General features: G+C 42.3%; 1 protein-coding gene across 1 annotated transcript in view; it reads left to right on the plus strand.

Moving 5' to 3' along the window:
* Positions 1 to 22,727, plus strand: part of LOC146639904 (protein TANC1-like) — a 49,369-nt gene extending 26,642 nt beyond the window's left edge. Inside the window, exons 9-28 of the mRNA XM_085356377.1 lie at positions 709 to 836; positions 4,015 to 4,246; positions 5,005 to 5,171; positions 7,869 to 8,177; positions 11,242 to 11,442; positions 11,600 to 11,703; positions 12,432 to 12,540; positions 12,872 to 12,994; positions 13,087 to 13,323; positions 13,616 to 13,825; positions 14,035 to 14,116; positions 16,429 to 16,562; positions 16,640 to 16,763; positions 16,858 to 17,033; positions 17,441 to 17,570; positions 19,670 to 19,699; positions 19,791 to 19,882; positions 19,972 to 20,118; positions 21,145 to 21,245; positions 21,374 to 22,727. Of these exons, the coding sequence (XP_085212503.1) occupies positions 709 to 836; positions 4,015 to 4,246; positions 5,005 to 5,171; positions 7,869 to 8,177; positions 11,242 to 11,442; positions 11,600 to 11,703; positions 12,432 to 12,540; positions 12,872 to 12,994; positions 13,087 to 13,323; positions 13,616 to 13,825; positions 14,035 to 14,116; positions 16,429 to 16,562; positions 16,640 to 16,763; positions 16,858 to 17,033; positions 17,441 to 17,570; positions 19,670 to 19,699; positions 19,791 to 19,882; positions 19,972 to 20,118; positions 21,145 to 21,245; positions 21,374 to 22,727 (4,190 nt within the window). The remainder of the gene's footprint in view (positions 1 to 708; positions 837 to 4,014; positions 4,247 to 5,004; positions 5,172 to 7,868; positions 8,178 to 11,241; positions 11,443 to 11,599; positions 11,704 to 12,431; positions 12,541 to 12,871; positions 12,995 to 13,086; positions 13,324 to 13,615; positions 13,826 to 14,034; positions 14,117 to 16,428; positions 16,563 to 16,639; positions 16,764 to 16,857; positions 17,034 to 17,440; positions 17,571 to 19,669; positions 19,700 to 19,790; positions 19,883 to 19,971; positions 20,119 to 21,144; positions 21,246 to 21,373) is intronic.
* Positions 22,728 to 23,961: the final 1,234 nt, after the last annotated feature.

The following is a 23,961-nucleotide window of genomic DNA, read 5'->3' on the forward strand; positions in this document are numbered from 1 at the left end:
CATAATTCATAGAGTATCCAGTACAGTCTAGTAAAAGTGCTTTTTTTTTTAAATTATATATATATATGTATATGTATGAAATTTAAGGAAACATCACTTTTTGAGGAGTTGGTAACTAGGTCAAACACTCTTCTTTCAAGTTCTCCCCTGAGGTTTCTTTGCTGATTGCAGTTGTGTAAGGGGAGTGAGGTTGTTGTTTTCCTCCTTTCATGAGTGGCACGGCTCTTTTATCTGAGGAGAGGAAAAAAGAAAAAGATTTTGCACATAAATCCGCGTTACACACTGTGACATGCACATTGTTTTTGAATAAACTGTGTTACTCTGTGCGATATAAAAATGTCCATATATGCACCTTTTGACTGATCTCAGGCTTTTTCTGTTGTACAATAAGAAGCATTGTTAAAATTACAGGCTGAGAAAACAGCAGTGTAAAAAAAAAAAAAAAAAAGCAGTGTAGCATTCATTTTTCAGCACCGTTGCATTATTTATCCATATCTGCATTGTATGTTGTCATTTTAATTTAGCTTTAAGACAGCGTTAGTTAGCATGAGCTCAGAGAAATGCAGGCTTTGCTCAGTGCCAAAGTTTCCCGTCTATCTTATGCGCTAATGAATTGCAGCAGTTTAACTGTGTTTCTTTATAGGCTCGTGACATTTCTTTGCTTACACCTGAGAGTTTGTTGTTGTTGTTGCTCTGCATGGTGTGCAGGTGGGGATAGGCAGGGAAAAGCAGCCTCCAAGCAGCCGGCTGATTCCCATCCCAACCAGGGCAACGTTTCAGGCACAAGCGATAGCACACCGCCGAGGAAGGAGGCTGTCAGATCCCTGGCTGCCAGGGTAACTCAAAACACACACACGAATGCACTTCTAGTACTTCTGTACGTGTGAAGATCCTCAGTTACAAATGTTCCCTCATAGTTCATATTCTAACCTGAAAACAATAGCTCCACACTCCAGGAGTGTGCATTTTTGCTCTCTGGGGGAGTCGGATGACAAGATCGATGCCACTGTCAAACCATAAAGTCGCTGAAGCATAAAAGAGTGGGGAAAAAGGGGGAAATGCATAGTCCCAAAAACTGCCACCATCTCTCTCTGGTACCTTTGATCCACATGAAAATGTACACGTCACAGTTCGTTTCTTTACCAGGTTCATGTGCTATACTGTACAGCCCTATGGCAGACCGCCAACCAGTCCTGGGTGTTGTAGTGCGACTGTGACAGCTTGAACAAGCTCCCGCCTCCCCACAGCGCTGAATAAGACTGGTTATTCATCGCATAATTGTGATTTTTATGTGTTAAAAAAACCACATATATGTGTGTGTGTGTGTGTGTGTGTGTGTGTGTGTGTGTGTGTGTGTGTGTGTGTGTGTGTGTGTGTGTGTGTGTGTGTGTGTGTGTGTGTATAAATTAATTCAGCAAAATGAGCTCAAATGTGTCATATTCAGCAAACAGGTTTGAGACTTGTATCAGTCTTTTCGTCTACCTGCAAGAATACAGGTTCACATTGACACTTGAACCACGAAAACTACTGGCTTATTAACTTAAACCTAATTTTAATGTTGGAGGGACCTATAGTTTACCCAGTTTAAATGTGCACCGTTTTACTCCCCTAGTTCCCCTAATCTCACTGTCTCTATCCAGTAAAGGCAAAAAGCCAAAAAAACGTACATTTAAATAGTCATAAAATGAATTTCAACCCAAATGTTATCCACCAAACAAAACATTCTGATGTTCAGGACTGATGTTCACTCCTGACAATGATAGGAGATTGCATACACATATAGCTGAAGAACACACTCATTTATAGCTATTTATCCTGTTGCTGAGCAGACTGCTGTGACTCACCTGCAGGAGAAAATTACATTTACATCTCAGGAATGCCTTTAGATATATATTATTTTGTCATGGTGCTTTTGGTAGCCCAGTTCTTTCTTGTTGTTGTTGTTTTGTTGTCACTAGATTTGTAAGTATGGTAATATAATGCAACATCTCAAACAGTCCTACGGAGAGCCATGACTGTAAAACAGCCCTTCATAAAAAAGATCGAAGCGATAAACGCAGAAGCAGCATTGTTCCTCTTTTTTGTTAAAGAGCTGCACATTTGTGACACAAAATTTTAATGTCAGACTGTTCCTCTCTGTTTTTTTGAACACGCGCAGAACATGCTGCTGACTGCATCACATAGATGACATGGAAGCTTCTAAATTTACTAACTTGGCCTCAATAAGAGTTTCCATGGGAACTAGTCAGACTACTTGTGATGGTGAAGATGTTTGCTCAAAAGTAAAATCATTGGTAGCATTATATGTGAACCACTCATAGCCTAGACTGGCACCTTAACAAGATTGCACATGTTTATGCTTCAGCAAAACAGTTACCACATAGCTGCTGATTTTTTAAGTCACCTTTATTATTAGTGATAAAATTAATACTTCTTTTTTTTTTTTTTTACAGTATTTAGTGTGTTTTAGAGAAACTATTTCATAACTCAGCCACCTTTAGGATTTCTGAATACATTTATGTGTGTTTATATTTAATTCTATTGTGTGCTTATAGTGTTTGATGCATTTTTAGCTGTACATACATTTGTTCTGAAATCACAAAGAAAAGACACTTGTTTTAATTTCAGATCATGGCTCGTATTCGTCACATTTAGTTTTATTTCTTTAGTTTCACAATATTTAAGATTATTGTTTTCTGCATAGGAATTAACTTTTTATGATTGCAATTAACCAAAATGCAAGAAATGAATAAATAAATGCATAAGTAATAATCTTACTATACAGTAAGTATCTTACTATATCGATCTGGATGAAACTTGCTATATAAACTGCCTAGAGTACCAGGATTATCAACATCTATATAGCTTTGACGATTTTTTTTAATAACATTTAGAATTTTTATAAATTATTTAAATAATGTGTAGCAGATGACATTGTGTGTACGTTGGTCTTTGTAAACACATTTTACGAAAGTATTTTTAGTGCAGTGGCACTGGGGATGTTGTCATGCACATAAGTGTTCATCAAGCAGTGACACTAATAGTGCCTGTAATTGATTACTCGGTCTCATACAGTGAAAATGTAGCTTGCAAAGAAGAAGAGCAATAAAATGTGTTTTTATTATTTATTTGTTTGTTTATGAACAGCTGTTTTTGCCATTTCACTACATACAATGATTTAATGAAGAGCAACAGAATAACATGATAAATTAACATACATGTCTTTGTTTTCATACATAAGCAAAGCGAACAAGTGTGAACTATACGATAATAATAATGTAGGTTACAGTTATATATAAATATATTTTTAAGTACAGATACAAAATGAATCCCTGCTGGCGTGTTCGTCTTTTCTTCAACGTTTTCTGTGCATTGGATGTTTCTGGGCTGAGGAGCCTATGAGCCACAGGTGTATAGCCCCCAGCCAATAACAGCATGCAGGGTGTGAGGACATGGTGACCGGGTTAAATTGCTGTTTCTATGTCTTCTCTCTCTTGTTCTATTTATCTGTATGGGGGAAATATGCTCTTGCAAAAAATAACCACTTCTGCTCTGTTTCTCATTCAGCCAATTTTGAATACAGTGCATAACCAGTAACCCACAACTAATGCATATTACACAGATAGTGTACAGAAACTGACAAGATGCCTCAGAAGTGACAAAAATGGTGTTTAAGAATAAAGGTGGTCATGCCAAATATTGACTTTCACGCTATCAGGGAATACTCCAGTTTCCCTGATAGCTGTATTTCCATGTCTGCACGTTTCAATAAATCAGTGCACCTATTTTTCATTTAGCAAGATATAAGAAAGAAATGAGGGGTGGCTGAAGACTTTTTTTTTTTTTTTACAGTACTTATTTTTTTATTAAAACAAGAACCAGCTTTCATCTACGGTTCCATCTCATGTTTTGGCTCTGTGCACTTCTACTTCAACTGCAGATATTGTTGTTGTGAGATAAACAGATACAGATTGCAGCATTTGTCACTTTTCACCTGCTTCTCCCTCCTTCCAGGTGGTCGCCTACCATTTCTGTCAGGCCGACAACACATACACGTGCCTGGTGCCGGAGTTTGTGCACAGTGTCGCCGCCCTGCTGGCCAGAGCGCCACAGCTCGCTCCATACAGGGAGCTGCTAATACAAGAGCCTCACCTACAAAACACACTGAGCTTACGTTCCTGCGTTCAAGACCCCATTGCTGCCTTCCGAAAGGGTGTCCTAGAGCCCATAGCCAGCCTGCGCAAGGGTAATTACACACATACGCACACACTCTAAGATAAATTGGATTTAAACATTAAAAGACATTTTAAAGATTAAAATAGCTTCCGTTTCAGGGTGGGCTGTTGATGACTCCATGATGGGCTCATTGATGATTTTTCCTAGTTAAGGTCAACGATTTGAAACACTGTAGAGTGTGTAACAGATTCTTGGTCATTTGCATAGGAAAGTAGGAGGATGTTATTTTGTCTTTGTAATTTGTGATTCCAAGGTCACAAAATACTTAGAAGAAGGCTTTGAATGTTAGGGTTAGGCTTTCTCGTAATACAATCAATCAGACAGATGGATGTGTTATTATGGCCGGGCCCTCCATGCAGTCTGAGTAGAGAAGTGTTTTTCTTGTTTTCTTTTTTATCTGCTCCATCTCTATAAACCAGGTTGGAAAAAAATGGAGAGCACTTGTGTGAATGTGATTGTACTAGACCTAAAAGCCTTGCAGATCTTTTTTTTTTTTTTTTTGACAGCTTAGGTGATGCAAAATATGATGGATATGTCCTGTTTCAAGCTAATAAACAACAATGGCCTCTGAACTCCTTTCAGTACAAAATAATCAGTATAGGCAGGTGGTAATTTTCTCAGCATATCCTGTGCTACAAAACCAGGATGCACCAGTCTTCTTCATACGCAGCATAAATCTTTTTTAGAGTTTGTATGTTGTGGCCTTTGCAAAGTTAGTGATATAGACACTGTTTCATTATTTACTCTCTTTTTTATGTGTGTAATCAGAACGGAGGCTACCTGAAGAAGACTACATCATTTTGGTTGACAGTCTAAATGAGGCTGAATTTCATAAGCCAGACTACGGGGACACCATAGCCACCTTCATCACCAAAATAATCCCCAAATTCCCCCACTGGCTTAAGTTGGTGGTCACAGTCAGGACAGGCCTCGTGGTGAGTGAGAATATTTATGTCTGAAACACAGCACATGTCACACATTTTCCAACTTATCTCAGTTGGGGTAGCTGTAGCTCAGGAGGTAGAGCAGGTCATCAGGCTGGGGTCTACCACACCAGGCAAAACCCCAGGTGTGCAAAGATGCCCCTGAGACAATCCAGCACATAACAACAGGGTACAAGATGCTAGCAGGCAGGGTATACATGGAATGCCATAACCAAGTCGCCGGCGTAGTATACAGGAACATCTGTGGTGAGTATGGCCTGGAAAGTAAAAATGGGTTGCGCGTCCTAGAGTGGTCGAGAATGACCCAGCTAAGACCCTGTGAGACTTCCAGATAAAGACGGACAAACTGGTGATGGTTAACCAACCGGATATAGTAGCCATGGACAAGCAAAGGAAGACGGTTGTAGTGATTGATGCAGCTATACCGAGTGAAAGCAACATCAGGAAGAAGCAAGATGAGTAGCTTGAGAAGAACCGAGGGCTGAGAGAGGAGCTCGAGAAGTTTGGAGGGTGAAGGCAACAGTGGTCCCAGCGCTCGGGACAGTGACCCCTAAACTGTGCAAGAGGCTCTAGAGATCCCAGGAACGACAGCCAAGATCTCTATCCAAAAGAACGCAGTCCTAGGAACAACAAAGGTACTACGCAGAACCCTGAAGCTCCCACGCCTGTGGTAGAGGACACAAGCTTGAAGGACAAATAGTGGGGAAAAAGTGGGAAATTCTTTTTTAAACAAGAATATTCTCAGAGGTCTTAAATGTTTAGTGACTCACGACTTACTTCAAAACAATACTCTGGCAGTATTAAATGACCACAAGCCAAGAAAGTTTGGCAGGGCCTGGCTATCAGACATCTGTGTTTCTCTCCTTGGCCCCACCCGCTCAGTGATTAGGATGATATCATGCATATAAAAATAGTTTTTTAAGAGTATCACAGTTGGCTGAGATGAATAGGCAATATATCTATATCTATATGTATACATATATATTATATATATATGTCAATTTTCTTATTCTATTTTTATTGCCTCTAGTTTGTGGAATAATATGTGTGTGTCTTTGGATAAAAGGGTCAAGAGAGACTGCAATTTTCACAATTAATCCTGTTTCTAATAAGACTCTGAGATCATAAATAAAGTGGCAAGTACCATAATTTTCCCATAGTTTACTATACAAGTGGACCATTAGAAATAATGCAGCGTGAGGAACATCTGCTTTGGCTTCACTTTTCAAACCTGGAGGCTACATTCATTTTTTAAAAATATGCAATCTATGGTGATACCACTGGAACCAGTTTAATTAATATTTAAATGGGTGTACCTCACTATTCATCGAGCTTTAGCTGAAAAAAGGCTTCATCCTTCTTGATCACTCCGTGAGGACTTCTGATAACATGGATGAAAGTATATTTATAGACATTTACCAGATACTGTATAATTGCTAAATCTTACTGTGAAGTATCACAGCTGCTGTTTCTGAAAAACAGATGTAGCTTTTGAATAATTGAAAACTTATTTTCTAACACTTCAAATACAGTTCCATGTGTCTCGTTTGTAGCACGATGTTTTGTGTGTTTTACTTGTTACTGATCAGGCGAGAACTCTTTAACTTTAACTAGGCAGAAATCTCCTGACCTATGCAACTATTTATATATCTGGCACTGTGAGTTATTTTCTGGGTGAACTAACTTTTTAGATTTCACCTTGGCTCACACTACGCAAATGATAGAGGTATTACCAAATCCTGCTTCTTTTGTGTTTGCTCCCTGTACACACTGTGTAGTTTGATGTTGTGCTTTCACTGCGTTTAGTATAGACAGTGTGACGTTTGGCACGGTCGGTCTCTCCCGTCTGATGTATTTTCTCAATCCGGTTGGTAATCCCACCAAACAGCGGACGCATCTGTCCAATGCCAAAGCCAAGCTTCCAAATGTTGCGAGGATTATGCCTTGAATGGATGGTAATACTACTGGGAGTCTGCTGGGAGTCTGGAGCTTGACAGCCAGCCAGTCGGTTGCATAATTGGATTAGTGTTTGGGAATACACAAAACACATTCGGGGTTATTTTCTTCATGATTCACTAAAAGTCAGTGAGCATTAAATATCAAAAGTTAAGGATGAGCAGTACCGCTGTTAATTCCGCTCCTGCGGTGTCCACGATTCCTACGTGGATCGTGATTCTCCTCTCTTTTTTACCACTTCAACCATTTCACAGGAAGAGCTCGCTCTTGTATGACGACCTGAATATTTCGCAGTGAAGTGTTGTGAAGGGGTTAAGCGAAGCACTGTCCGCGATCACATGTCCGCTGCTTGTCGTTGAACCAAAATGTCAGTGATGGTTAATGAGGAACTGAGCTGCAATAACATGGATTTTTTTTTCTTTTTTTTTTTTTGATCAGTCATAGCTGGTTTTGGCCGGTGTTGAGCAGCTGAGGATGGCAAGCAAGGAGATGAAATGCGAATCTGAGAGATGCCTGTGAGCAATGTTGGAGCTTGAGTCATTGTCACAGTATTTACTGTACTGTATCCCATGGCTCTGCGTGAGTCAGAGGCAACAGCATCTGAGGAATGGGTCCTGATTTTGGTGCTTTAAATGTGTCCTTTGCTAATACACCTCAGACTGCAGCTCTTTAACTGTTGAATTGTGCCTTTGTGTGGTATCAGCAGTAATTTAACTGTTTCTTCTCCTGCAGGATATCACCACCCTCCTTCCGTTCTCTGGTATTTCGCTGGACATCCTGCCAGACAGCAGCGATCTGGGAGCCGACCTGAGTGACTACATCCATCACCGGGTCAGCAGCAGCACCCAGATTGCTGCTAATGTCACCACGCCAACAGGTTCCGCCCCTGATCCTCTGCTCCTGAGCAAATTCAGCAGCCATCTGTCAACACGGAGCCACGGCTCCATCCTCTATCTTCAGCTGACCCTGGATCTGTTCCACAAAGGCGATCTGGCACTGAAGGGAGGAAACTACCTGGTCGTGCCTGTCTCCCTGTCAGAGGTCAGACATGTAGAGCATTGATTTGTAAAAATGCTCATTTGAAACGTCTTACTGAAAGGTACCTGGAAGCTCTACTAATCTGAGAGTGCAGAACAGCAAAGCACTGGACAAGCATAAATAAAAGCGTGCACCGAAGTAGTTCACATTAGCCTAAAGTAATGGATAAATCTCCCTGTAAATCAAATAGGAAATAAACATTAGCTGTTCTAAAAGTTCTGCTTTACAGCTTATCTGTGTATACACAGGGGTAGGGTTTGTGGTGAATACTCTCTTCCACATTATCTTTAGACTAATAGAAACTCTAATTTGATGGTGGCCGTCTTGCCAGTCTGTTGTGAAATCACTCGCTTCTCTCAGGGTGCAAAAAGCATTTCTTGTTGCTGGAAACCTAGCCAGCTAGCTGCCTGCAGGGAGAAATATCTCAGCAAGTCCTGTAGAGTGAAAGTGTCTTAGAGCTGCATACTTCTTAATGGTCTGTAGGGGCCGACCCTTTTGTCAAAAAGGCTTCCATTTGTATAAAAATCTGTCGACAAACAATCCTTGGTTCCTTTGCTCTGGGACTTGGGATGGGTATCATTTAGATTTTAGTGGTACTATTTCGGTACTTCGAATTAATAACAAAATTAAAAGGATATCAGATCAGAGATCATTTTCTCATGTATCATCTGTCCAGGATGCTCAAAAAACCAAAAATTACATTTGATGTATTCCACCCATCCAAAACAAATGAAGTCTATATTAGCGTATCCAGTATGCAAGAATTAAAAACCTCCACCTTGAACAGATGTTCAGCATTTTTTCTGACAACATTTACTGTGCTGTAATATTACTTTACTTTTTACTAGCCTCCAAATCGCTGAAGCTGAAATTGGGAATTAAGAGCAACAAATCAGATGATGTTTTGACCATCTCAGACTTAATTCACGCACCCATAGCAGTCAGTTATTTGAAACCCAGTGACCTGCGTTCATATTTTAGATGAGATACCCAGTCATTTAGATATTTATCTGTGTGCGTCAGACTGCTAGCATAACATACCTGAAGCAATGACAGACAAAATTTCTGCAGTACCAACAATAACACGAGAGCTCGGTGATTTTTCAGTCTTTAATAATTTAGCCCCAGGGCCAGTTTGGCACCTGTGCCTATTAGTGACCATAGCAAACACTTTTCCAGGGGCACTGATGGAACAACAGGCAAGGCAGGCAACTGCTTGGGCGTCCCAAGCCAGTTGGGAGGGGGCCCCTAAGGACCTGACAAACTTTAAACTACAGCAGCGGCAAAGTGCAGAATTTTCCCTGACACTGGTGGAGGCCTGACCACTTAGGGCACACCTGGATCTGCTGACTCCTGTTGATCCTGCTTAGGTCTAACTTTAGTAGAGTAGGTCTTTGGATCTGGAGGGCATAGAACAGCCAAGACACATAATTACCATTGGTACAATAAGACCTCTTACATTTCATTATTATTATTATTATTTTTAACTGTTGGTGTCATAAATAAGATAACAGTGATGTTCACTGGTTGACGGTGTCTCCTGTGAATGTCTGCCTACAGCCCCAACAGACTCTAAAGTAGCCGCTGCACTTTCTTGATAATAGAGGGCTCAGTCTCTAGCATCAAGTCATCGTGAAGTTCATCATGTAAATTATGGTCAGAAATGAAGGTGAACCAGAGTCCACCTCTTTCCCTAACGACTTGTAAATGGCAAGTCATTAGCTAATGAACTAATGACTCAGCTCATTGGCTAATAACACTCATTGTATAGTCTGATTTCAACTGTAAAGGTGGTGATGGAGAAAAGCTCATCTCAAGCCTTCACAGCTACACTTCACTAACCAATGTTTGCTGTCATTGCATCTACAGCAATCTTCAATATACAGTCTGTGGTCAGTCCGCTTTGCTAAATCCGCGTCAGGATGTATTTGGGATCTTTAGAAAATGTTCTCCCCTTTAAAGGGCTCTAAAAAGTCTGACACTGTAAAATCAGCCAGCATCCGTCACTCCAGCTGGTGTAGTTTGTTAAATTATGCATGACAGAAAAGGTTGTGAACCACAGATGTGGAATAATGTGCGTGTCACTGAGTTATCAGTTCAATAAAGAGGTAATTTGCAATTTTTTAATCTTCCAGAGTTAAAAAGACATATTTTACCTGAAGTGCATTGTTGGAAATGTTCTCCTCCTCCACATTTGGGCGAGTTCACAGTCTAGCACTTAACAGTTATCAGTCATCCTGTCTGTGGTCAGTCCGCTTTGCTAAATCCGCGTCTGTCGTGAAATGGCATCTCGCTCCAGGCTGAAGTAATAATCACTCTTCATAAAATCTACACACAATTAAGGTACACGGGCAACAACATTCAGGGATGTGTTTCAGGAGGAAGAGGAAACGGTACCCGCACGCTGCTCAAATCAATAAACGTGACAGAAGGCTGAAACTTCATAAAAAGTGCCAAAAATAGCTCTTGGTAAAAATGACATTTTATTGTTACATAATCATTGGTGTAAAGTCAGGCAATGGATGACTTAGAAATGCAATTACACAAAGATTGGATGATGCCACAAAAAGGAAGCATAAATGTGAGGTAAGGATGTGTAGGCCAAGGTTGTGGACGGCAACAGTTATACACAGAAACAACTGGAGTGCCCGATGAATCTAATAACAATAATAATAATAATCATAAGCTCTTGAAATACACTGTACTTTTAGCTTATTTTACCTTTGACTCACACTTACATGTGTTTTTACCATCATGATGATGCGTGCAATCCTCCGACCGGCTTATTAATAGGTGCAAGATGGCATCGAATCCAGTACTGCAAAATGATAGAAGCTGTCATGCAGACTAGCTTTACAGAAGATGTTTACGTTGGTCCTGATAATGTGATTAATATTTACCATAAACCCACCACACAAACATCAAAAGCACATCAAAGCGCTACCTGCCAGCTACATTTTGCCAAACAGTGTTGTTGTATATTTTTAAATTGTTTATTGTTTCATTATTTTAATGTAAAGTAAAGAAAATCCACTGCAAATGATTAACAGCATGTGCTGTCTGTTAGGTGTACCTGCTGATGTGTCGTGTGAGCTTTCCGGATAAAGAGCTCTTTGAGCGGGTGCTTCCGGTGCTAAATGTGGCACTGGCGTCTCTGCACCCACTGGCTGATGAGCAAATGTTCAGAGCACTGAACGCAGGCAGTGTCAAGGGGGAGCTGGAGTGGAAGGACTTCCAGCAGAGATTAGACAGCCTGGCTGGGTTCATGGTAAGATTGTTGATATGGTGGCGTGACGGCGTCCGTAATGAGTCAAACTTTTGTCTGGTTTGAATAATGTGTGAATAAAATCCAGTGACATCTAAGAAGATCTGGCTGGACGCTAAGGGAATCATTTAAGAAATGTAACTATCACTTGTGTTCGTAGGTGAGACGCAGAGACGGCACACGGATGCTGTGTCATCCCTCCTTCAGAGAGTGGTTGGTTTGGCGAGCTGATGGAGAAAGCAGCGACTTTCTCTGTGACCCCAGGTGAGACTAAAATGGTCGCGCAGCAGAGGACTCTTAAGATTCATGTATAACAAATCAGTTTAAGATTTAAAAAATTCAGCTCATTAAACAAATGTTATTATTAGACAACCTGAGTAAATACAAAATGCAGTTTTTAAATTAGGATTTGATCCAAACCTACCTGACCATATGTGAAAAAGTAATTTTCCCTGTTGTTAAATCATGGATTAACTGTAATTACCCACATTTTGTAGAAAACGAAATTACATTTTATTAGCCACACCCAGGCCTGATTACTGGAAGACCTGCTGAATCAAGAAATCACTTAAATAGAACCTGTATGACAAAGCGAAGCAGGCTAAAAGATCTCAAACAGCAACACGTTCATGTCACAATCTCACAAAACAGCTGAGAAACAAAATCCCTGATGTCTTATCAGTCTGGAAACGGTTTACAAAGTCGTTCTAAGACTTTGGGACTCCAGTGAACCACAGTGAGAGCCATTATCCACAAATGGAGAAAAGCTGGAACAGTGCTGAATTTAAAATCATTAAAAAATTGCATTTTGTATTTCCTTGGGTTATTTTTGCCTATAATAAAATTTGTTTGATGATCTGAAACATGTAAGTCAGATAAATATGCAAAAAATAACAAATCAGGAAGCGGCAAATGCTTTCTCACGGCACCGTAGATTTATTTGATTAGAACTTTTGGTAATGTATCCTGTTTCTTATTTGTAAATCGCACAGGAGCGGCCACGCTCTCCTGGCATTCATGTTCTCCAGACAGGAGGGAAAGCTCAACAGGCAGCAGACTATGGAAATGGGGCACCACATCCTCAAGGCTCACATATTCAAGGTAATAGGAAATGTGATACTCTGTATATAACTTGTTAAGTAGGTTTATGAGCGTAGCTGAGGAATCCAAAAGCTTCACATAAACAAGGTCCCATACTTTACCGTGTTTAGCTGCATGGAAACACATGAGTAAGAGTGAACCCAGGTTCCTACTGTCACCCACGCATATTAGCACTACTCATAAACATAAACATCAACAGTGAATATTGAACTGTCTTATGTGTGTGAGCTACACTCTGCTGCGTTATCCCGAGGAGCGATTCGAATTCTCCATCAGAAAAATGTTTTTAACTCTCGGCATCTCTCTGCCTGCGCCTCTGTCACACTTACAGGGTCTGAGTAAGAAGACAGGTGTGTCCTCCAGCGTTCTGCAGGCCATGTGGGTAAACTGCAGCACCGACAGTTTGTCTGCTGCACTGGCCTCCCTGCGAAACCTATATACACCTAATATCAAGGTGACACACTGCAGTGCTCTATATTTAAATGTTCTCTTCATATATATATTTTCATACAAACTGATAACTCGGAACTTCTTTTCATTTTGTAGGTGAGTCGTCTGTTAATGCTCGGTGGCGCTAGCGTGACCTGGTGTACGGAGGTGATAGGACATGCTCCCATCCTGGCTGTGCATGCCCACCTGGGTCATGTAGAGATGGTCGCTCTGCTGCTTGAAATGGGCGCTCCTGCAGATGGTACCACCGACAGCGGCATGACGCCCCTGTGTCTGGCTGCCGCCGCGGGTCACGCCGACATCGTCAGCCTGCTCTGCAAGAAAGGGAGCAAGGTCAGTGTCACTTCTGTGCCAAGATGAAGACAGACAACTATGGGCTGGGAGGGCGTAACGGGCATAATTACCGTGAATAGATCAGATTTTAATCTGTGACAGAACACTCTGCCTCTCAGTATCTCTACATCACTGATGTCCGGAACCGCTCCAGTTTTACATTCACCACAGCTCCGGGATCTATTCTAGGAGAAGGATGACACACAGTATATTGGGCTGATCTAGGCCAGCGTATTACAGGCACTAGCCAGGGTCAGTGTTCTAAGTCCTTCTGCGTATCCCTCTGCGCCAGGTGAGCCATGCTGATAAGAGCGGCCAGTGCGCGCTGGTCCACGCCGGGCTGAAGGGCCATGTAGAAATCATCAACATCCTGCTGGGGCAGGATTGGGGAGAGGAGATTCCCACTGACCCACAGCAGCACCACAGCGGTGAGACTGTGACTGGAAAAACACAGGCAGCACAGCAGGCAGCTACAGCGGCAGCCGGCGTGGGGCACACACAGGTATGTATCAGATCAAGGTCCCGCTGACAGAAACATTTTTAAAATTGCTGAAATTCGTCTCTATGTGGAACGTGGTGCTTGTCCTTGGCTGATGCAGAGGATTCATTAGATGTGGTTTGTTATTTTCTGTTCAAGGTCTGTGGGTGCTTTGCTCTGTTTTGTGTGCAGCAAGCCAGCAATAGAAGACTGTAAATTGTGTTTTCCTGCAGGTGGTGAAAAGCTTGCTGGACTTGAAAGATGAACAGCTGGCGGTGCAGATGGACGCTCACGACTCACTCTGGGGAGAAACGGGTGCATTTCTGCTACCACTCAGATAAATTTAGCTTTCTCACCTCTTTCTGTCAGTCACTGTGGTCCTAGAGTCATGCTCAAGGGCTTCGGGGTTGCATTTCATGCACATTTTAGCTCTGTCCAGGGGACACACAATAAACTTACCTGTATGTCAGGGGGGCTGCAGGAGCTCATCGTAACAATATCCATTAGCTGCTTTTAGTAGTACGATTTATTTTTTTTAAGATGCTCTGGTTGATATCAAAAAGCAGATTTGATTGTAAATCATATTTGTTTTTTGGCATAAATGGAGCATCACATTTATCGTCTGATTATCTTATGTCCAGTCGCATTCGTAAAATCTAAAAGCAGCTGCTATTCAATTGTAATACGTTTACCTCTGTCATGGATGTGATAGTGCAGCTTGCAGAATTCTGTTAAGTCCATTTCCTGAAAGCATGTCAGACACACGGCCTGTTTCTGTGCCTACAGCACCATTATGCTATAATTCTATTACACAGTCCCCTGCAGGACCGAAGCAGCAAAAAAAGGAAGCACAAAGTACCCTTGTGAACATTCACCTTTGTGTGGGCACTGCTCTTGCTTTGTTTTATGTTTAGTGTTGGGATGATCAGATTAGAGTCCATTAGCAAAGGCAAAGTGGTCATTCGAGGTACATGTTAAAGTCTAATTACTGAACCAAGGATTTCCACTTGTTTGGGGAGTGAGTGATGCATATCACATTTTTTAAATCTTCTTTTTAAAGGGGACCCCCTATTCTACTTTCAAACTTTAACATTTTAGTGTCTAAAATGTTAAAGTCTAAACTTTATTTATCTTTGATGTGGCACGTGGGTGCAGTGGTCAGCACTGCCACTTCGCAGCAGGAAGGCTGTGGGTTAGAACTGGCCTTGGCGTGTGACAAAACCCCAACAATCATGAGCGAGTACTTTAGCGACCATGGGAAGGATAAACTCCCTTTTAACAGTAAGAAACCTCCGGTAGATCTAGTCTCCTCCAGCTTCCTCCCACAGCCCAAAATATGCTTAATGAACTAATCGGTGGTTCTGAATTAGCCATAGATATGGATGAGTGAGTGTGTTGTTGTCAGTCTCTCTGTGCTAGCACTGTGACCGACCGCCAAAACTGCAAGATAGGCTTCAAGCCCCACACAAGAAAATGGATGGATCCAAATAAAGCTGTGTGCCTGAGAGGATCATATTAGGGATATCCCTGCTCCCCCAGTGAAATCATAAATAGCCTAGATAGGCAAAAACTGAATCCTGAGCTTTCAGCCCATAATTTAAAATCTTTGCCATGTTTAACACGAGCATCCACCATTGTAACAGTGCAGAAAATAAAGCAAATCTTAATAGGTCCCCTTTAAGAAGAATATTTTCACCTGTTCACTTTAGTTTGTATTGAAAACAGCAGTTCCACTGATCCCGCTGCTCCATTGTGCAGCTCCACAAATTCGTCTTAAACACAGCGAGGGGGTTTGTTGTTTTTTTCTTTGACTCATATTATAATAATGGATTGGATTTATATAGCGCTTTTCAAGGCACCCAAAGCGCTTTACAATACCACTATTCATTCACTCTCACATTCACACACTGGTGGAGGCAAGCTACAGTTGTGGCCACAGCTGCCCTGGGGCAGACTGACAGAAGCGAGGCTGCCATATCGCGCCATCGGCCCCTCTGGCCAACACCAGTAGGCAAGTAGGGTAAAGTGTCTTGCCCAGGGACACAACGACCAGGACAGAGAGCCCAGGGATCGAACCGGCGACCTTCCGGTTACAGATGCGATTCCCAACCCCCTGAGCCACGGTCGCCCTTGGCAATAACTCCTCCTTAAACACAGTGTTATATAATAGATTTGTCCACTGAAGCATGTGGACACATTAAACAGAATGTCATTTATCAAGGGTACTTGGAGAATATACCAGTACAGCATCAATACCGTGCCTCTGTCCCCAGCAGCTCAATTAGCTGAGGGACTCGCATACTGGGGAGGAAAAAATGGTCAGTGCCCACAGTTTGTCAGAATAACACTGGCTGATTAGGGTGGGGTGCAGATTGTTTGGTGTGTCATCATTAGAAATAACTGTATGCTGCTTGCTTTTTTTTATTGCGTTGTGTAACAGAAAGTGTGTTTCTCAGATATCTACATTTAAAAGCAGAAAAGTGTTAGAATCATACAGATTATGGAAATAACAGGCCTCTTTTTTTGTCTCCTTTCTGTTTCTCACTTCGGCTTCTACTTCTCTCCTAAATGTGTCAATTACATATTCTTCTCTTCGCCTCCTCATCTCTATGCCGACCCTCTGTCAGTGCTCAGTGCAGCAGCAGGGAGAGGGAGGCTCGAGATGTGCGCCTTCCTCCTGGAGCGGGGGGCAGGGCTCGAGGAAGCAAACCGCAGAGGAATGGTCCCTCTGCTTAGTGCTACCAAACATGGACACACACAGGTGAGGAGGTTCTTCTCCTTACCAGTTCTGTCTTCTGTTTTTTCAATTTTTAAAATTATTTATTCTCACTTTCCCAGGTTGCCGAGCTGCTACTGAAGCAAGGTGCAGACATCGACGCCACTGATAAGCAGGGACGCTCTGCGCTGATACTGGCCGCCTCTGAGGGCCACGCAAGCACGGTTGAACTCCTGCTGTCAAAGGGTGAGAGTAAGCACCTTTTACAGTGAGATCCAAGGTTGTTTGAAGTGTATATATATGAACTGGAGAGCAATACTTTTATTGTTTGTGGTCCCAGGTCCTTCTCTGTCCTCTGCTGATCAGGAGGGGCTGACTGCACTTAGCTGGGCCTGCATGAAGGGCCAGAAAGGTGCAGTGCAGGTTCTGATGGAGGCAGGAGCTGACCTGAACCATCCAGACAGACAGGGGCGGACTCCGCTTGACCTAGCTGCCCTTAACGGGGATGCAGATACAGTGGGTTTAATGGTTATTGACAATATTCTGCAAAACATGCAATTAAAAGATGATTAGCAACACGCAACACATAATTGCAATAAATTGTAGATAAATGTTGCAATTACTATAATAACCATAACAATCTTCATGCGGCGCTCTGCACAAGACCTCAGATTTCCACAACAGTTCATGCAGCCAGCCTTCAATCCAAGCATTTTGGCTTTGATTTGTTCCGCTGATGAGCAGGAGAGTAATCAAAGACTTTGATAATCAACAGTTTTCCAAAGTCAGCAGCAGAGCGCCCGTCTGCTAATTTAGTGAGGCTTACTGCTCATAATCAATGAGACTATTTAAAAATCAGCATTTCATCGCTGAAGTAATTAATTTAAATATAAATATGTTAATATTGTTCAATGACTGTTCAGGTGCATTGCCTGGTGGAAAATGGAGCGGTGCTGGAGAGAGCTGACAACAGTTCCAGAGTTTCGGAGAGAGCGACTGGCTGCCAGAACCCGGCGCTGGTGGCGTCGCTGCTTAAGAAGGGATCCAAAATGGGTATGAACCTTTTTTTTGTTTAAACTTTAGCAGGCCTGCAGTAAAGGCCACATCTTTAAAAAAAAAAAAAGGTTTTGAAACTTGTAGGTTTATCTGAGTGCAGTGGTTTACAAATTCACTTAAAAAGCAAATGATCCCTGGTTTGATTTCAGGAGGAGACACAAAGAAATGTTTAATAAGGGTGCAAAGTAAATGGTGTGCAAAATATAATTGTCAAGCTCATATGCAGCCCTGTATCATACGCAGATTTATTATGTGAAAAGTAAAGCTGCACAAGTATTGCTTAAACTACACAAAGGTGATCATGTGATAGAAATGTGTGGAAAAAAATATTTTAACTTATTATTTAATTAGTTAAAATTCTAGTAGTAAGTAGTTTACTACTTTAGAGATTATATATTCAAATATATTTAAAGAACCTGAATCTAAATTAAATTTGCACATTTGAATTGATGCTTTTCAGAATCATGACTTGATATTGTTGTATTATTATTATTGATTTGTTGATGCATATATCTCTTTATTGTTGCAGCTGTTGGTAGTTTAATTACTTATATGTTGCTCACTAGCTTAAACTGTAACAATGCAATTACTTTGTAAAATAATAAGCAAGTAAAGCTTAGTATGGAGTAAAAAACATAATGATTGGACTCAAAATGTAGTGGAGTAAAAGCAGTATAGCATAGAAATATTTCAATATAGTATAAGTATCTCTTGAATTTAAAACTTGGTAGAACCTCCTTTAGCAGCAACAACCTCCACCAGGGGTTTCCTGCAGGGATTTATGATGAACCAAACCAGGCTATATTTTCCAAGAAGAGCAGACTTAAGCGTTTATAATTAACCACATTTTGCTTGCCTTTATTTTATTTAATCGCAGAGGTTCACTTACCTAGTATAGTCTATACTGTACATTTTTCGCATTGTGTGCAATGAAAACACGAAAAGCACAACTTTATATGTGTTTGCTTTGTTAGGAGCAAGGCAGTGAAGATGCATAGGTACCCGTAGCGTTCCAACTTTACCCATTCATCGTCTTTCTCTTCTCCTGTCACTGAAGTCTGCCACACTGATTGATTACAGGCTACTGATTCAGTTTCACGTCTGCGTCTCAAGCAGTCTTACACCCGTGAAGGGGTTTTGAACCAAAACAGAAAGTGGGGTTATCTGAGTAACGGCTTCAAATGCAAGTTGTCTCTTTTTCCTGTGGGATTAACCTTGCAGTCATGTCTTTAGACTGTGACCCACACAGGCATGGATGAAACACCCAAACCTCACACCTTAAAGGTCAACACCGACCAGGCCTTCTTGCTGCCATGAAACTAAAGAATAAAATACATTTTTCTGCATCTTTGAGGCATAAGCAATCAGGCAAAAAAAACGAAACTACATTTAATAAGCACAAACAAATGTTGTGTTACTGTAATAACAAGAGCATTTGGAGTAGAGAGAATATTGCACGATCATCAGGATCCCTTAAATCAGTTGTCTGAACCACATTTGTCTCAAGGCAATGCTGCGTGCCCTGACTTATTGCTTTTTAGAGAAGAGCTACTTCATTCAAAAGGGAATTATTTATCAGTCCCACACATTATGAAAAAAAATGTGAGATTTCCTTCCAAACAGTTATGAATGAAGTATTTGAGAACCAACAAGGCTGTGATAAGACACAAACACCCGACAAGATAGCAGTGGTTCAGAGGAAGAGGTAACTCCTCCTACATGGTCCTAACCTAGTCACCTAGTTGAGTTTTTTTTTTTTTTTTAAAGCAATGTATGAAGACCAGGCCCCAGATCCCGTTGCCATGACAACTTTGCTCCCATCATTGCTCCTCTTCAAAACGAATTATTGTACAACAATTTTTCTTCACTAATTGCGGCACGACGTCTAACATAGCATAAAGTTGAATCGACGCGTCTCAGGCTAAGCCCATCACTCAAAGTGCGCTCGTATTCGCCTTAAACTAATCAGTGGCTCTTTACGGCTTGATAGATATTTGATTACTGCCACACACGAGCAGTTTTACATCCACTTGTCTAACTCCCTTCTCACCTCTCTCTCTCTCCATCCCTGGTTGCTCCCCGTTATCAAACAAAAGGCTATAGAACGGCTCCGCACGATCGATCAGGTACCCGACATATGTGACATATTTAACATCCAAAGAACAAGAGATAAGGTGAGGCAGGATAATACAAAAAGTTTTTGTACCCCTCCATCAGGTCATGCTACGTGGGCTATGGCTTCCTCCAAACCAGACATTCTCCTCATCCTGCTGCAGAAGCTGATGGAGGAAGGGAACTTACTTTACAAGGTGCGGTATAGCGAATGTTACATGTTACATGTGGTGGGAAAACGATTAGTTGTCAGTAACCCCCTTTGAGTTTTTCTCTTCTTTCACAGAAGGGACGTATGAAAGAAGCAGGCCAGCGTTATCAGTATGCCCTAAGGAAACTACCACGTGAGGGGCAAGGAGAGGAGCTGAAAGGCTTGAAAGACCTGCGAGTCTCCCTCTATCTAAACCTTTCACGGTGCCGCAGGAAAACCAACGTAAGACTCACAGCTGTACCAAACCACTTCTGCACTATTTAACATCTGCAGGTTTGTTGGACACCTAGGGAATGTCAGTTAGGGCGGCCGAGGTAAGATACACGGTTTCTCAAGATGTATTATTTATCTGTATCAACATAAAAAGAACATGTCTCCGCTGGTATAGCGCAATGCAAAAATATAGCTGCTTTTCAGATCTAATTTCAGGCCTCCCTGGTAAACAGAATGTACTTGTAAGACCTGGAAGCAGGTGGTGACATAATGAATAACTGTGTGCCGTTAGTGTGGAGATAGATGTGTGTGTGGCCTGCAGCCAGGGCTGGAACCCACCCTGGTGATGACAGACGTCCTAACAGACTGTGTAAAAATGCCATCCTTAGGGTCAGTGTGGCCGATGAATAATGGAGCAGATAATGTGATGTGATAAGGTCACTCTCTCTGGCAGGCTAAGTCCACTCTCTTTCCTTCTCCGTGGCTCTGCAGGGGGTTTATTTACAGTGGCCGCACTAACGCGCTGGCTAAAATCCACATATTACAGCTGAACGCAGGCAATAGGGGCCAGCAGGGAGACTACATGATACCGTCATTAAACATTCAACAGCGACGCTCACAATCTCACATTCAAGGCTGTCGTTTTGACCTCACTCTGAAGGACAGAATCACACTGTGTTGGTGTCATTAAATATTCACCTGAGAGTGATGATGGGAGCAGTAAAAACCAGCAGGAAAGGCAAGCCGCTCTCCTTCTGCTCCTGGTCAATAAAAATGATTGCAGCGCGAGTTCTGTTTCATTAAACAGGTTTTGATCCTCAGCTCCATATAATGAAGCGGCAAACAAACAGTATTGTTCTTTTTTTTTATTACTGGAATGGCCTCAAATTATTTCTGCAGAGCCGGCACTCTCCAGGCTAGGCACTTAGAAACGCAGCTGATCATACAGTGGGGTTTATTTGTTGCTGCACGTCACAGCGTCACATTTAATTTGAAATACAAACAGCGCGTGTCACTAAATGCATTTTTCTGCAGGACTTTGGCATAGCTGAGGAGTTTGCAACAAAAGCCCTGGAACTGAAACCAAGGTCTTATGAAGCCTTTTACGCCAGAGCCCGGGCCAAGAGGAGTAGCAGGTACAACAATATTCAAGTATACTTCGAGCCGAATCCTTTTGCTTAGAGGAAATTCTTGCGAGAAAAGGCCCGCGTCCTCTCTGTATTTTTAAAAAGTTCCTTTTGTTCGTTTTCTCGGTTCTCCCCAGGCAGTTTGCTGCAGCGCTGGCAGATCTCCACGAAGCAGCACGACTCTGCCCGTCCAACCGGGAGATCCGACGCCTGCTGGCACGAGTAGAGGAGGAATGTAAGCATCATCAGAAGCTTTCCAGCAACAACTCGGCACAGGGTTACAACAGGGACCCTCACACCCACCATCATCAAACCACAGAGGAGGAAACGGACATCTTTTCACAGGGAAGTCTGGAAAGGCACATCCCAGCAGAGCAGGCCAATGCGGAGAAGGAAGAAGAAAAGGAAGATGGCGAGGAGGTGAGCCTGCAGTGTGGGAAAAGTCCTGAATTTTGGCCTCTGAATCCATACGCTCCGAACAGGACTCTCCCCGGAGCTGTGGCCTTTGGATTAGGAGATCAGTCGCCGAGCTTTCATCAAGAGGAATATGTACAGAACCAGCTGTTTGTGGACATGCCCGAGCCAGTTCCTGCTGTTAACAGGCAACTCCAGAGCCAGGGCAGCAGGACTCATCACCAGTGCCACTCCCTCCAGTCAGGGAGCAGAATTGGGGGCAGGCCTCTGTCTCTGTGCGGTCCTTCTAGTCCTTTGCCAGGTAGACACATCTCCACCTCTCTGAGGCCTGCACCTGTTATGGGTATCGACATCGGCCCTGGATCCTGTGAACACTCTGGGCTCAGTCCTACTGAGCACTATCACCCTATGTCTCCCAACAGCTCCTCCCCACCTGGACCTCTGCAGATGTACCAGCCGCGCTCCTCCAGCTTCTCCAGGGGCTCTGACAGGCTCTCTACCCACTCTGTGGCTCTGGATGGCCTGGCGCTCGCTTTAGGTGCTGGTATGGAGGTTAGGCGGGAGGGTGGTGGAGCAGGAACAACAGGCTCAAGGGGCTCCAGCTCCAGTCAGGCCTCCAGTGGGAACCTGTCAGATGGGGGCAGGCAGCAGGCACCAGATGCCCCGTGCCCTATCAAGAGCAGCGGTAGCTTCAAGACAAAACCTGAGTTAAAGCCCCGGCCCTTTATGGGGGTCATGGACAAAGCGGTGCGAGTCAGCCAGCAGGCCTCTGGCCTGAGCCGGCAGGGAGGAGGGGTGGAGAGCTTCAGCATGTCCGTGATGGAGTTCCAAGGGCTGAACAATGAGTTCAAACACGTATCATTCCAGGAGCAGCACTCTGTGAGCCACAGCAACAGCCAGCAGCAGGGCCGTGAGTTTGGAGACCGGCTGCACCAGCGAGAGGGCAGAGGTACCACATCCTCCCAGCTACGCTTCCCCGAGGGGAGGCACAGGCAGGCGAGCCTGACGAGAGACAACCCAGCTCTGCACATGGCTCCCATAAAGCCCAAACGCTCTTTTATAGAATCCAATGTCTGAGCGTAGTTTCTCAAAGCACAGGAGCAGGCTGGTTTTTTTCAACAAGCTATGTCCCACATTAGGTAGCAAGGGAGACGGGCGTGAGAGCGGCTCCCTTCCCTGAGCCTGTTTTGTAGATTTATGCTGCTGCACTGCATTTACAATCTAGAACCAGTGTTCAACTCAGGCTACTATGCTTTTGCTTACATGTATACAGCTAGTGTATTCAAGAAGACCAGACATACCTTAAGTAGGGATTTAAATTAAAAAAAAAAAAAAAAGAGTAGTCTATTGTCTCAACTTTTAATTCATAATATCAAATATAGAAAACTGAGAAAGCTTTGTGCACGAATATACGAAACCTCACGCTGTTTGTTGCAGGATATGACCATTTCTATTGTGAAGTGTCTTTTAAAAAACATTTATATTTGTACGGTGTACACTATATTTGCAGATTATCTATTTCCCTGTAAGTGGTTATCTGTTAGCATTACAGGCTTCAGAACGGATTACTTCGTGTACCCGAGATCCTTTTTCTTGGTGCATTTGACTAGAAAAACACAAAAAAAAAGGCACTGTACATGACATTGTTGGACAGCTTCTTGTCATAATCTTACAAGTGACTGCTTCAGTATTCACAGTAAATGTTATTTATTTTTGCATAGCAGAGAAAATATTCATATGAAGTGTTTATTGGTTTATTCAGACTTGAGAAAGAGCTTTTACAGAATGTGGGATAAAGAGAGAAAACAGAAACTTAAGACTTAATATATGTTCATAGTTGTCATATACACTTTTCAGAGTCATACTATGGATTACAGAATATTACCACATTAATATTGTGGTATAATAAAATATTCCTGGATGACTACATTTCTACAGCTCATTCTTTCATTTTACTCCATAAAATGTTGCTTAAAGCTTCCGGGTGTGTGGGTGGGAGAAAGGCCTTTCACAGGACCTTTCACATAACTCGCCTAAATTGACATTAAAACGAGCCTTTGAAGTAAACTTTGTTGTTTAAAACTGTGGATGTTGCGTTTTCATATAAACCAAGAATGAGGGAACATCTTGCTTCACAAATGGCAGCAACTGATGCTGTTAAAAGAAGAGGGAAGCATGCCCCAACTTTACCTTTTCCAAGCATCAAAGTTTAAAGACATGCTATCATCATATGGTTTTAATGATCTGAAATTGTTCTGAAATGATAAAAAGCATCCTTTTTTGGAAAAGGGTTGTAATAAACATCAATATA

Source organism: Diplotaxodon limnothrissa, linkage group LG1, assembly GCF_057381915.1.
Source record: "Diplotaxodon limnothrissa isolate DT_005_m linkage group LG1, D_limnothrissa_male_GT1.1, whole genome shotgun sequence".
Classification (NCBI taxonomy): domain Eukaryota; kingdom Metazoa; phylum Chordata; class Actinopteri; order Cichliformes; family Cichlidae; genus Diplotaxodon; species Diplotaxodon limnothrissa.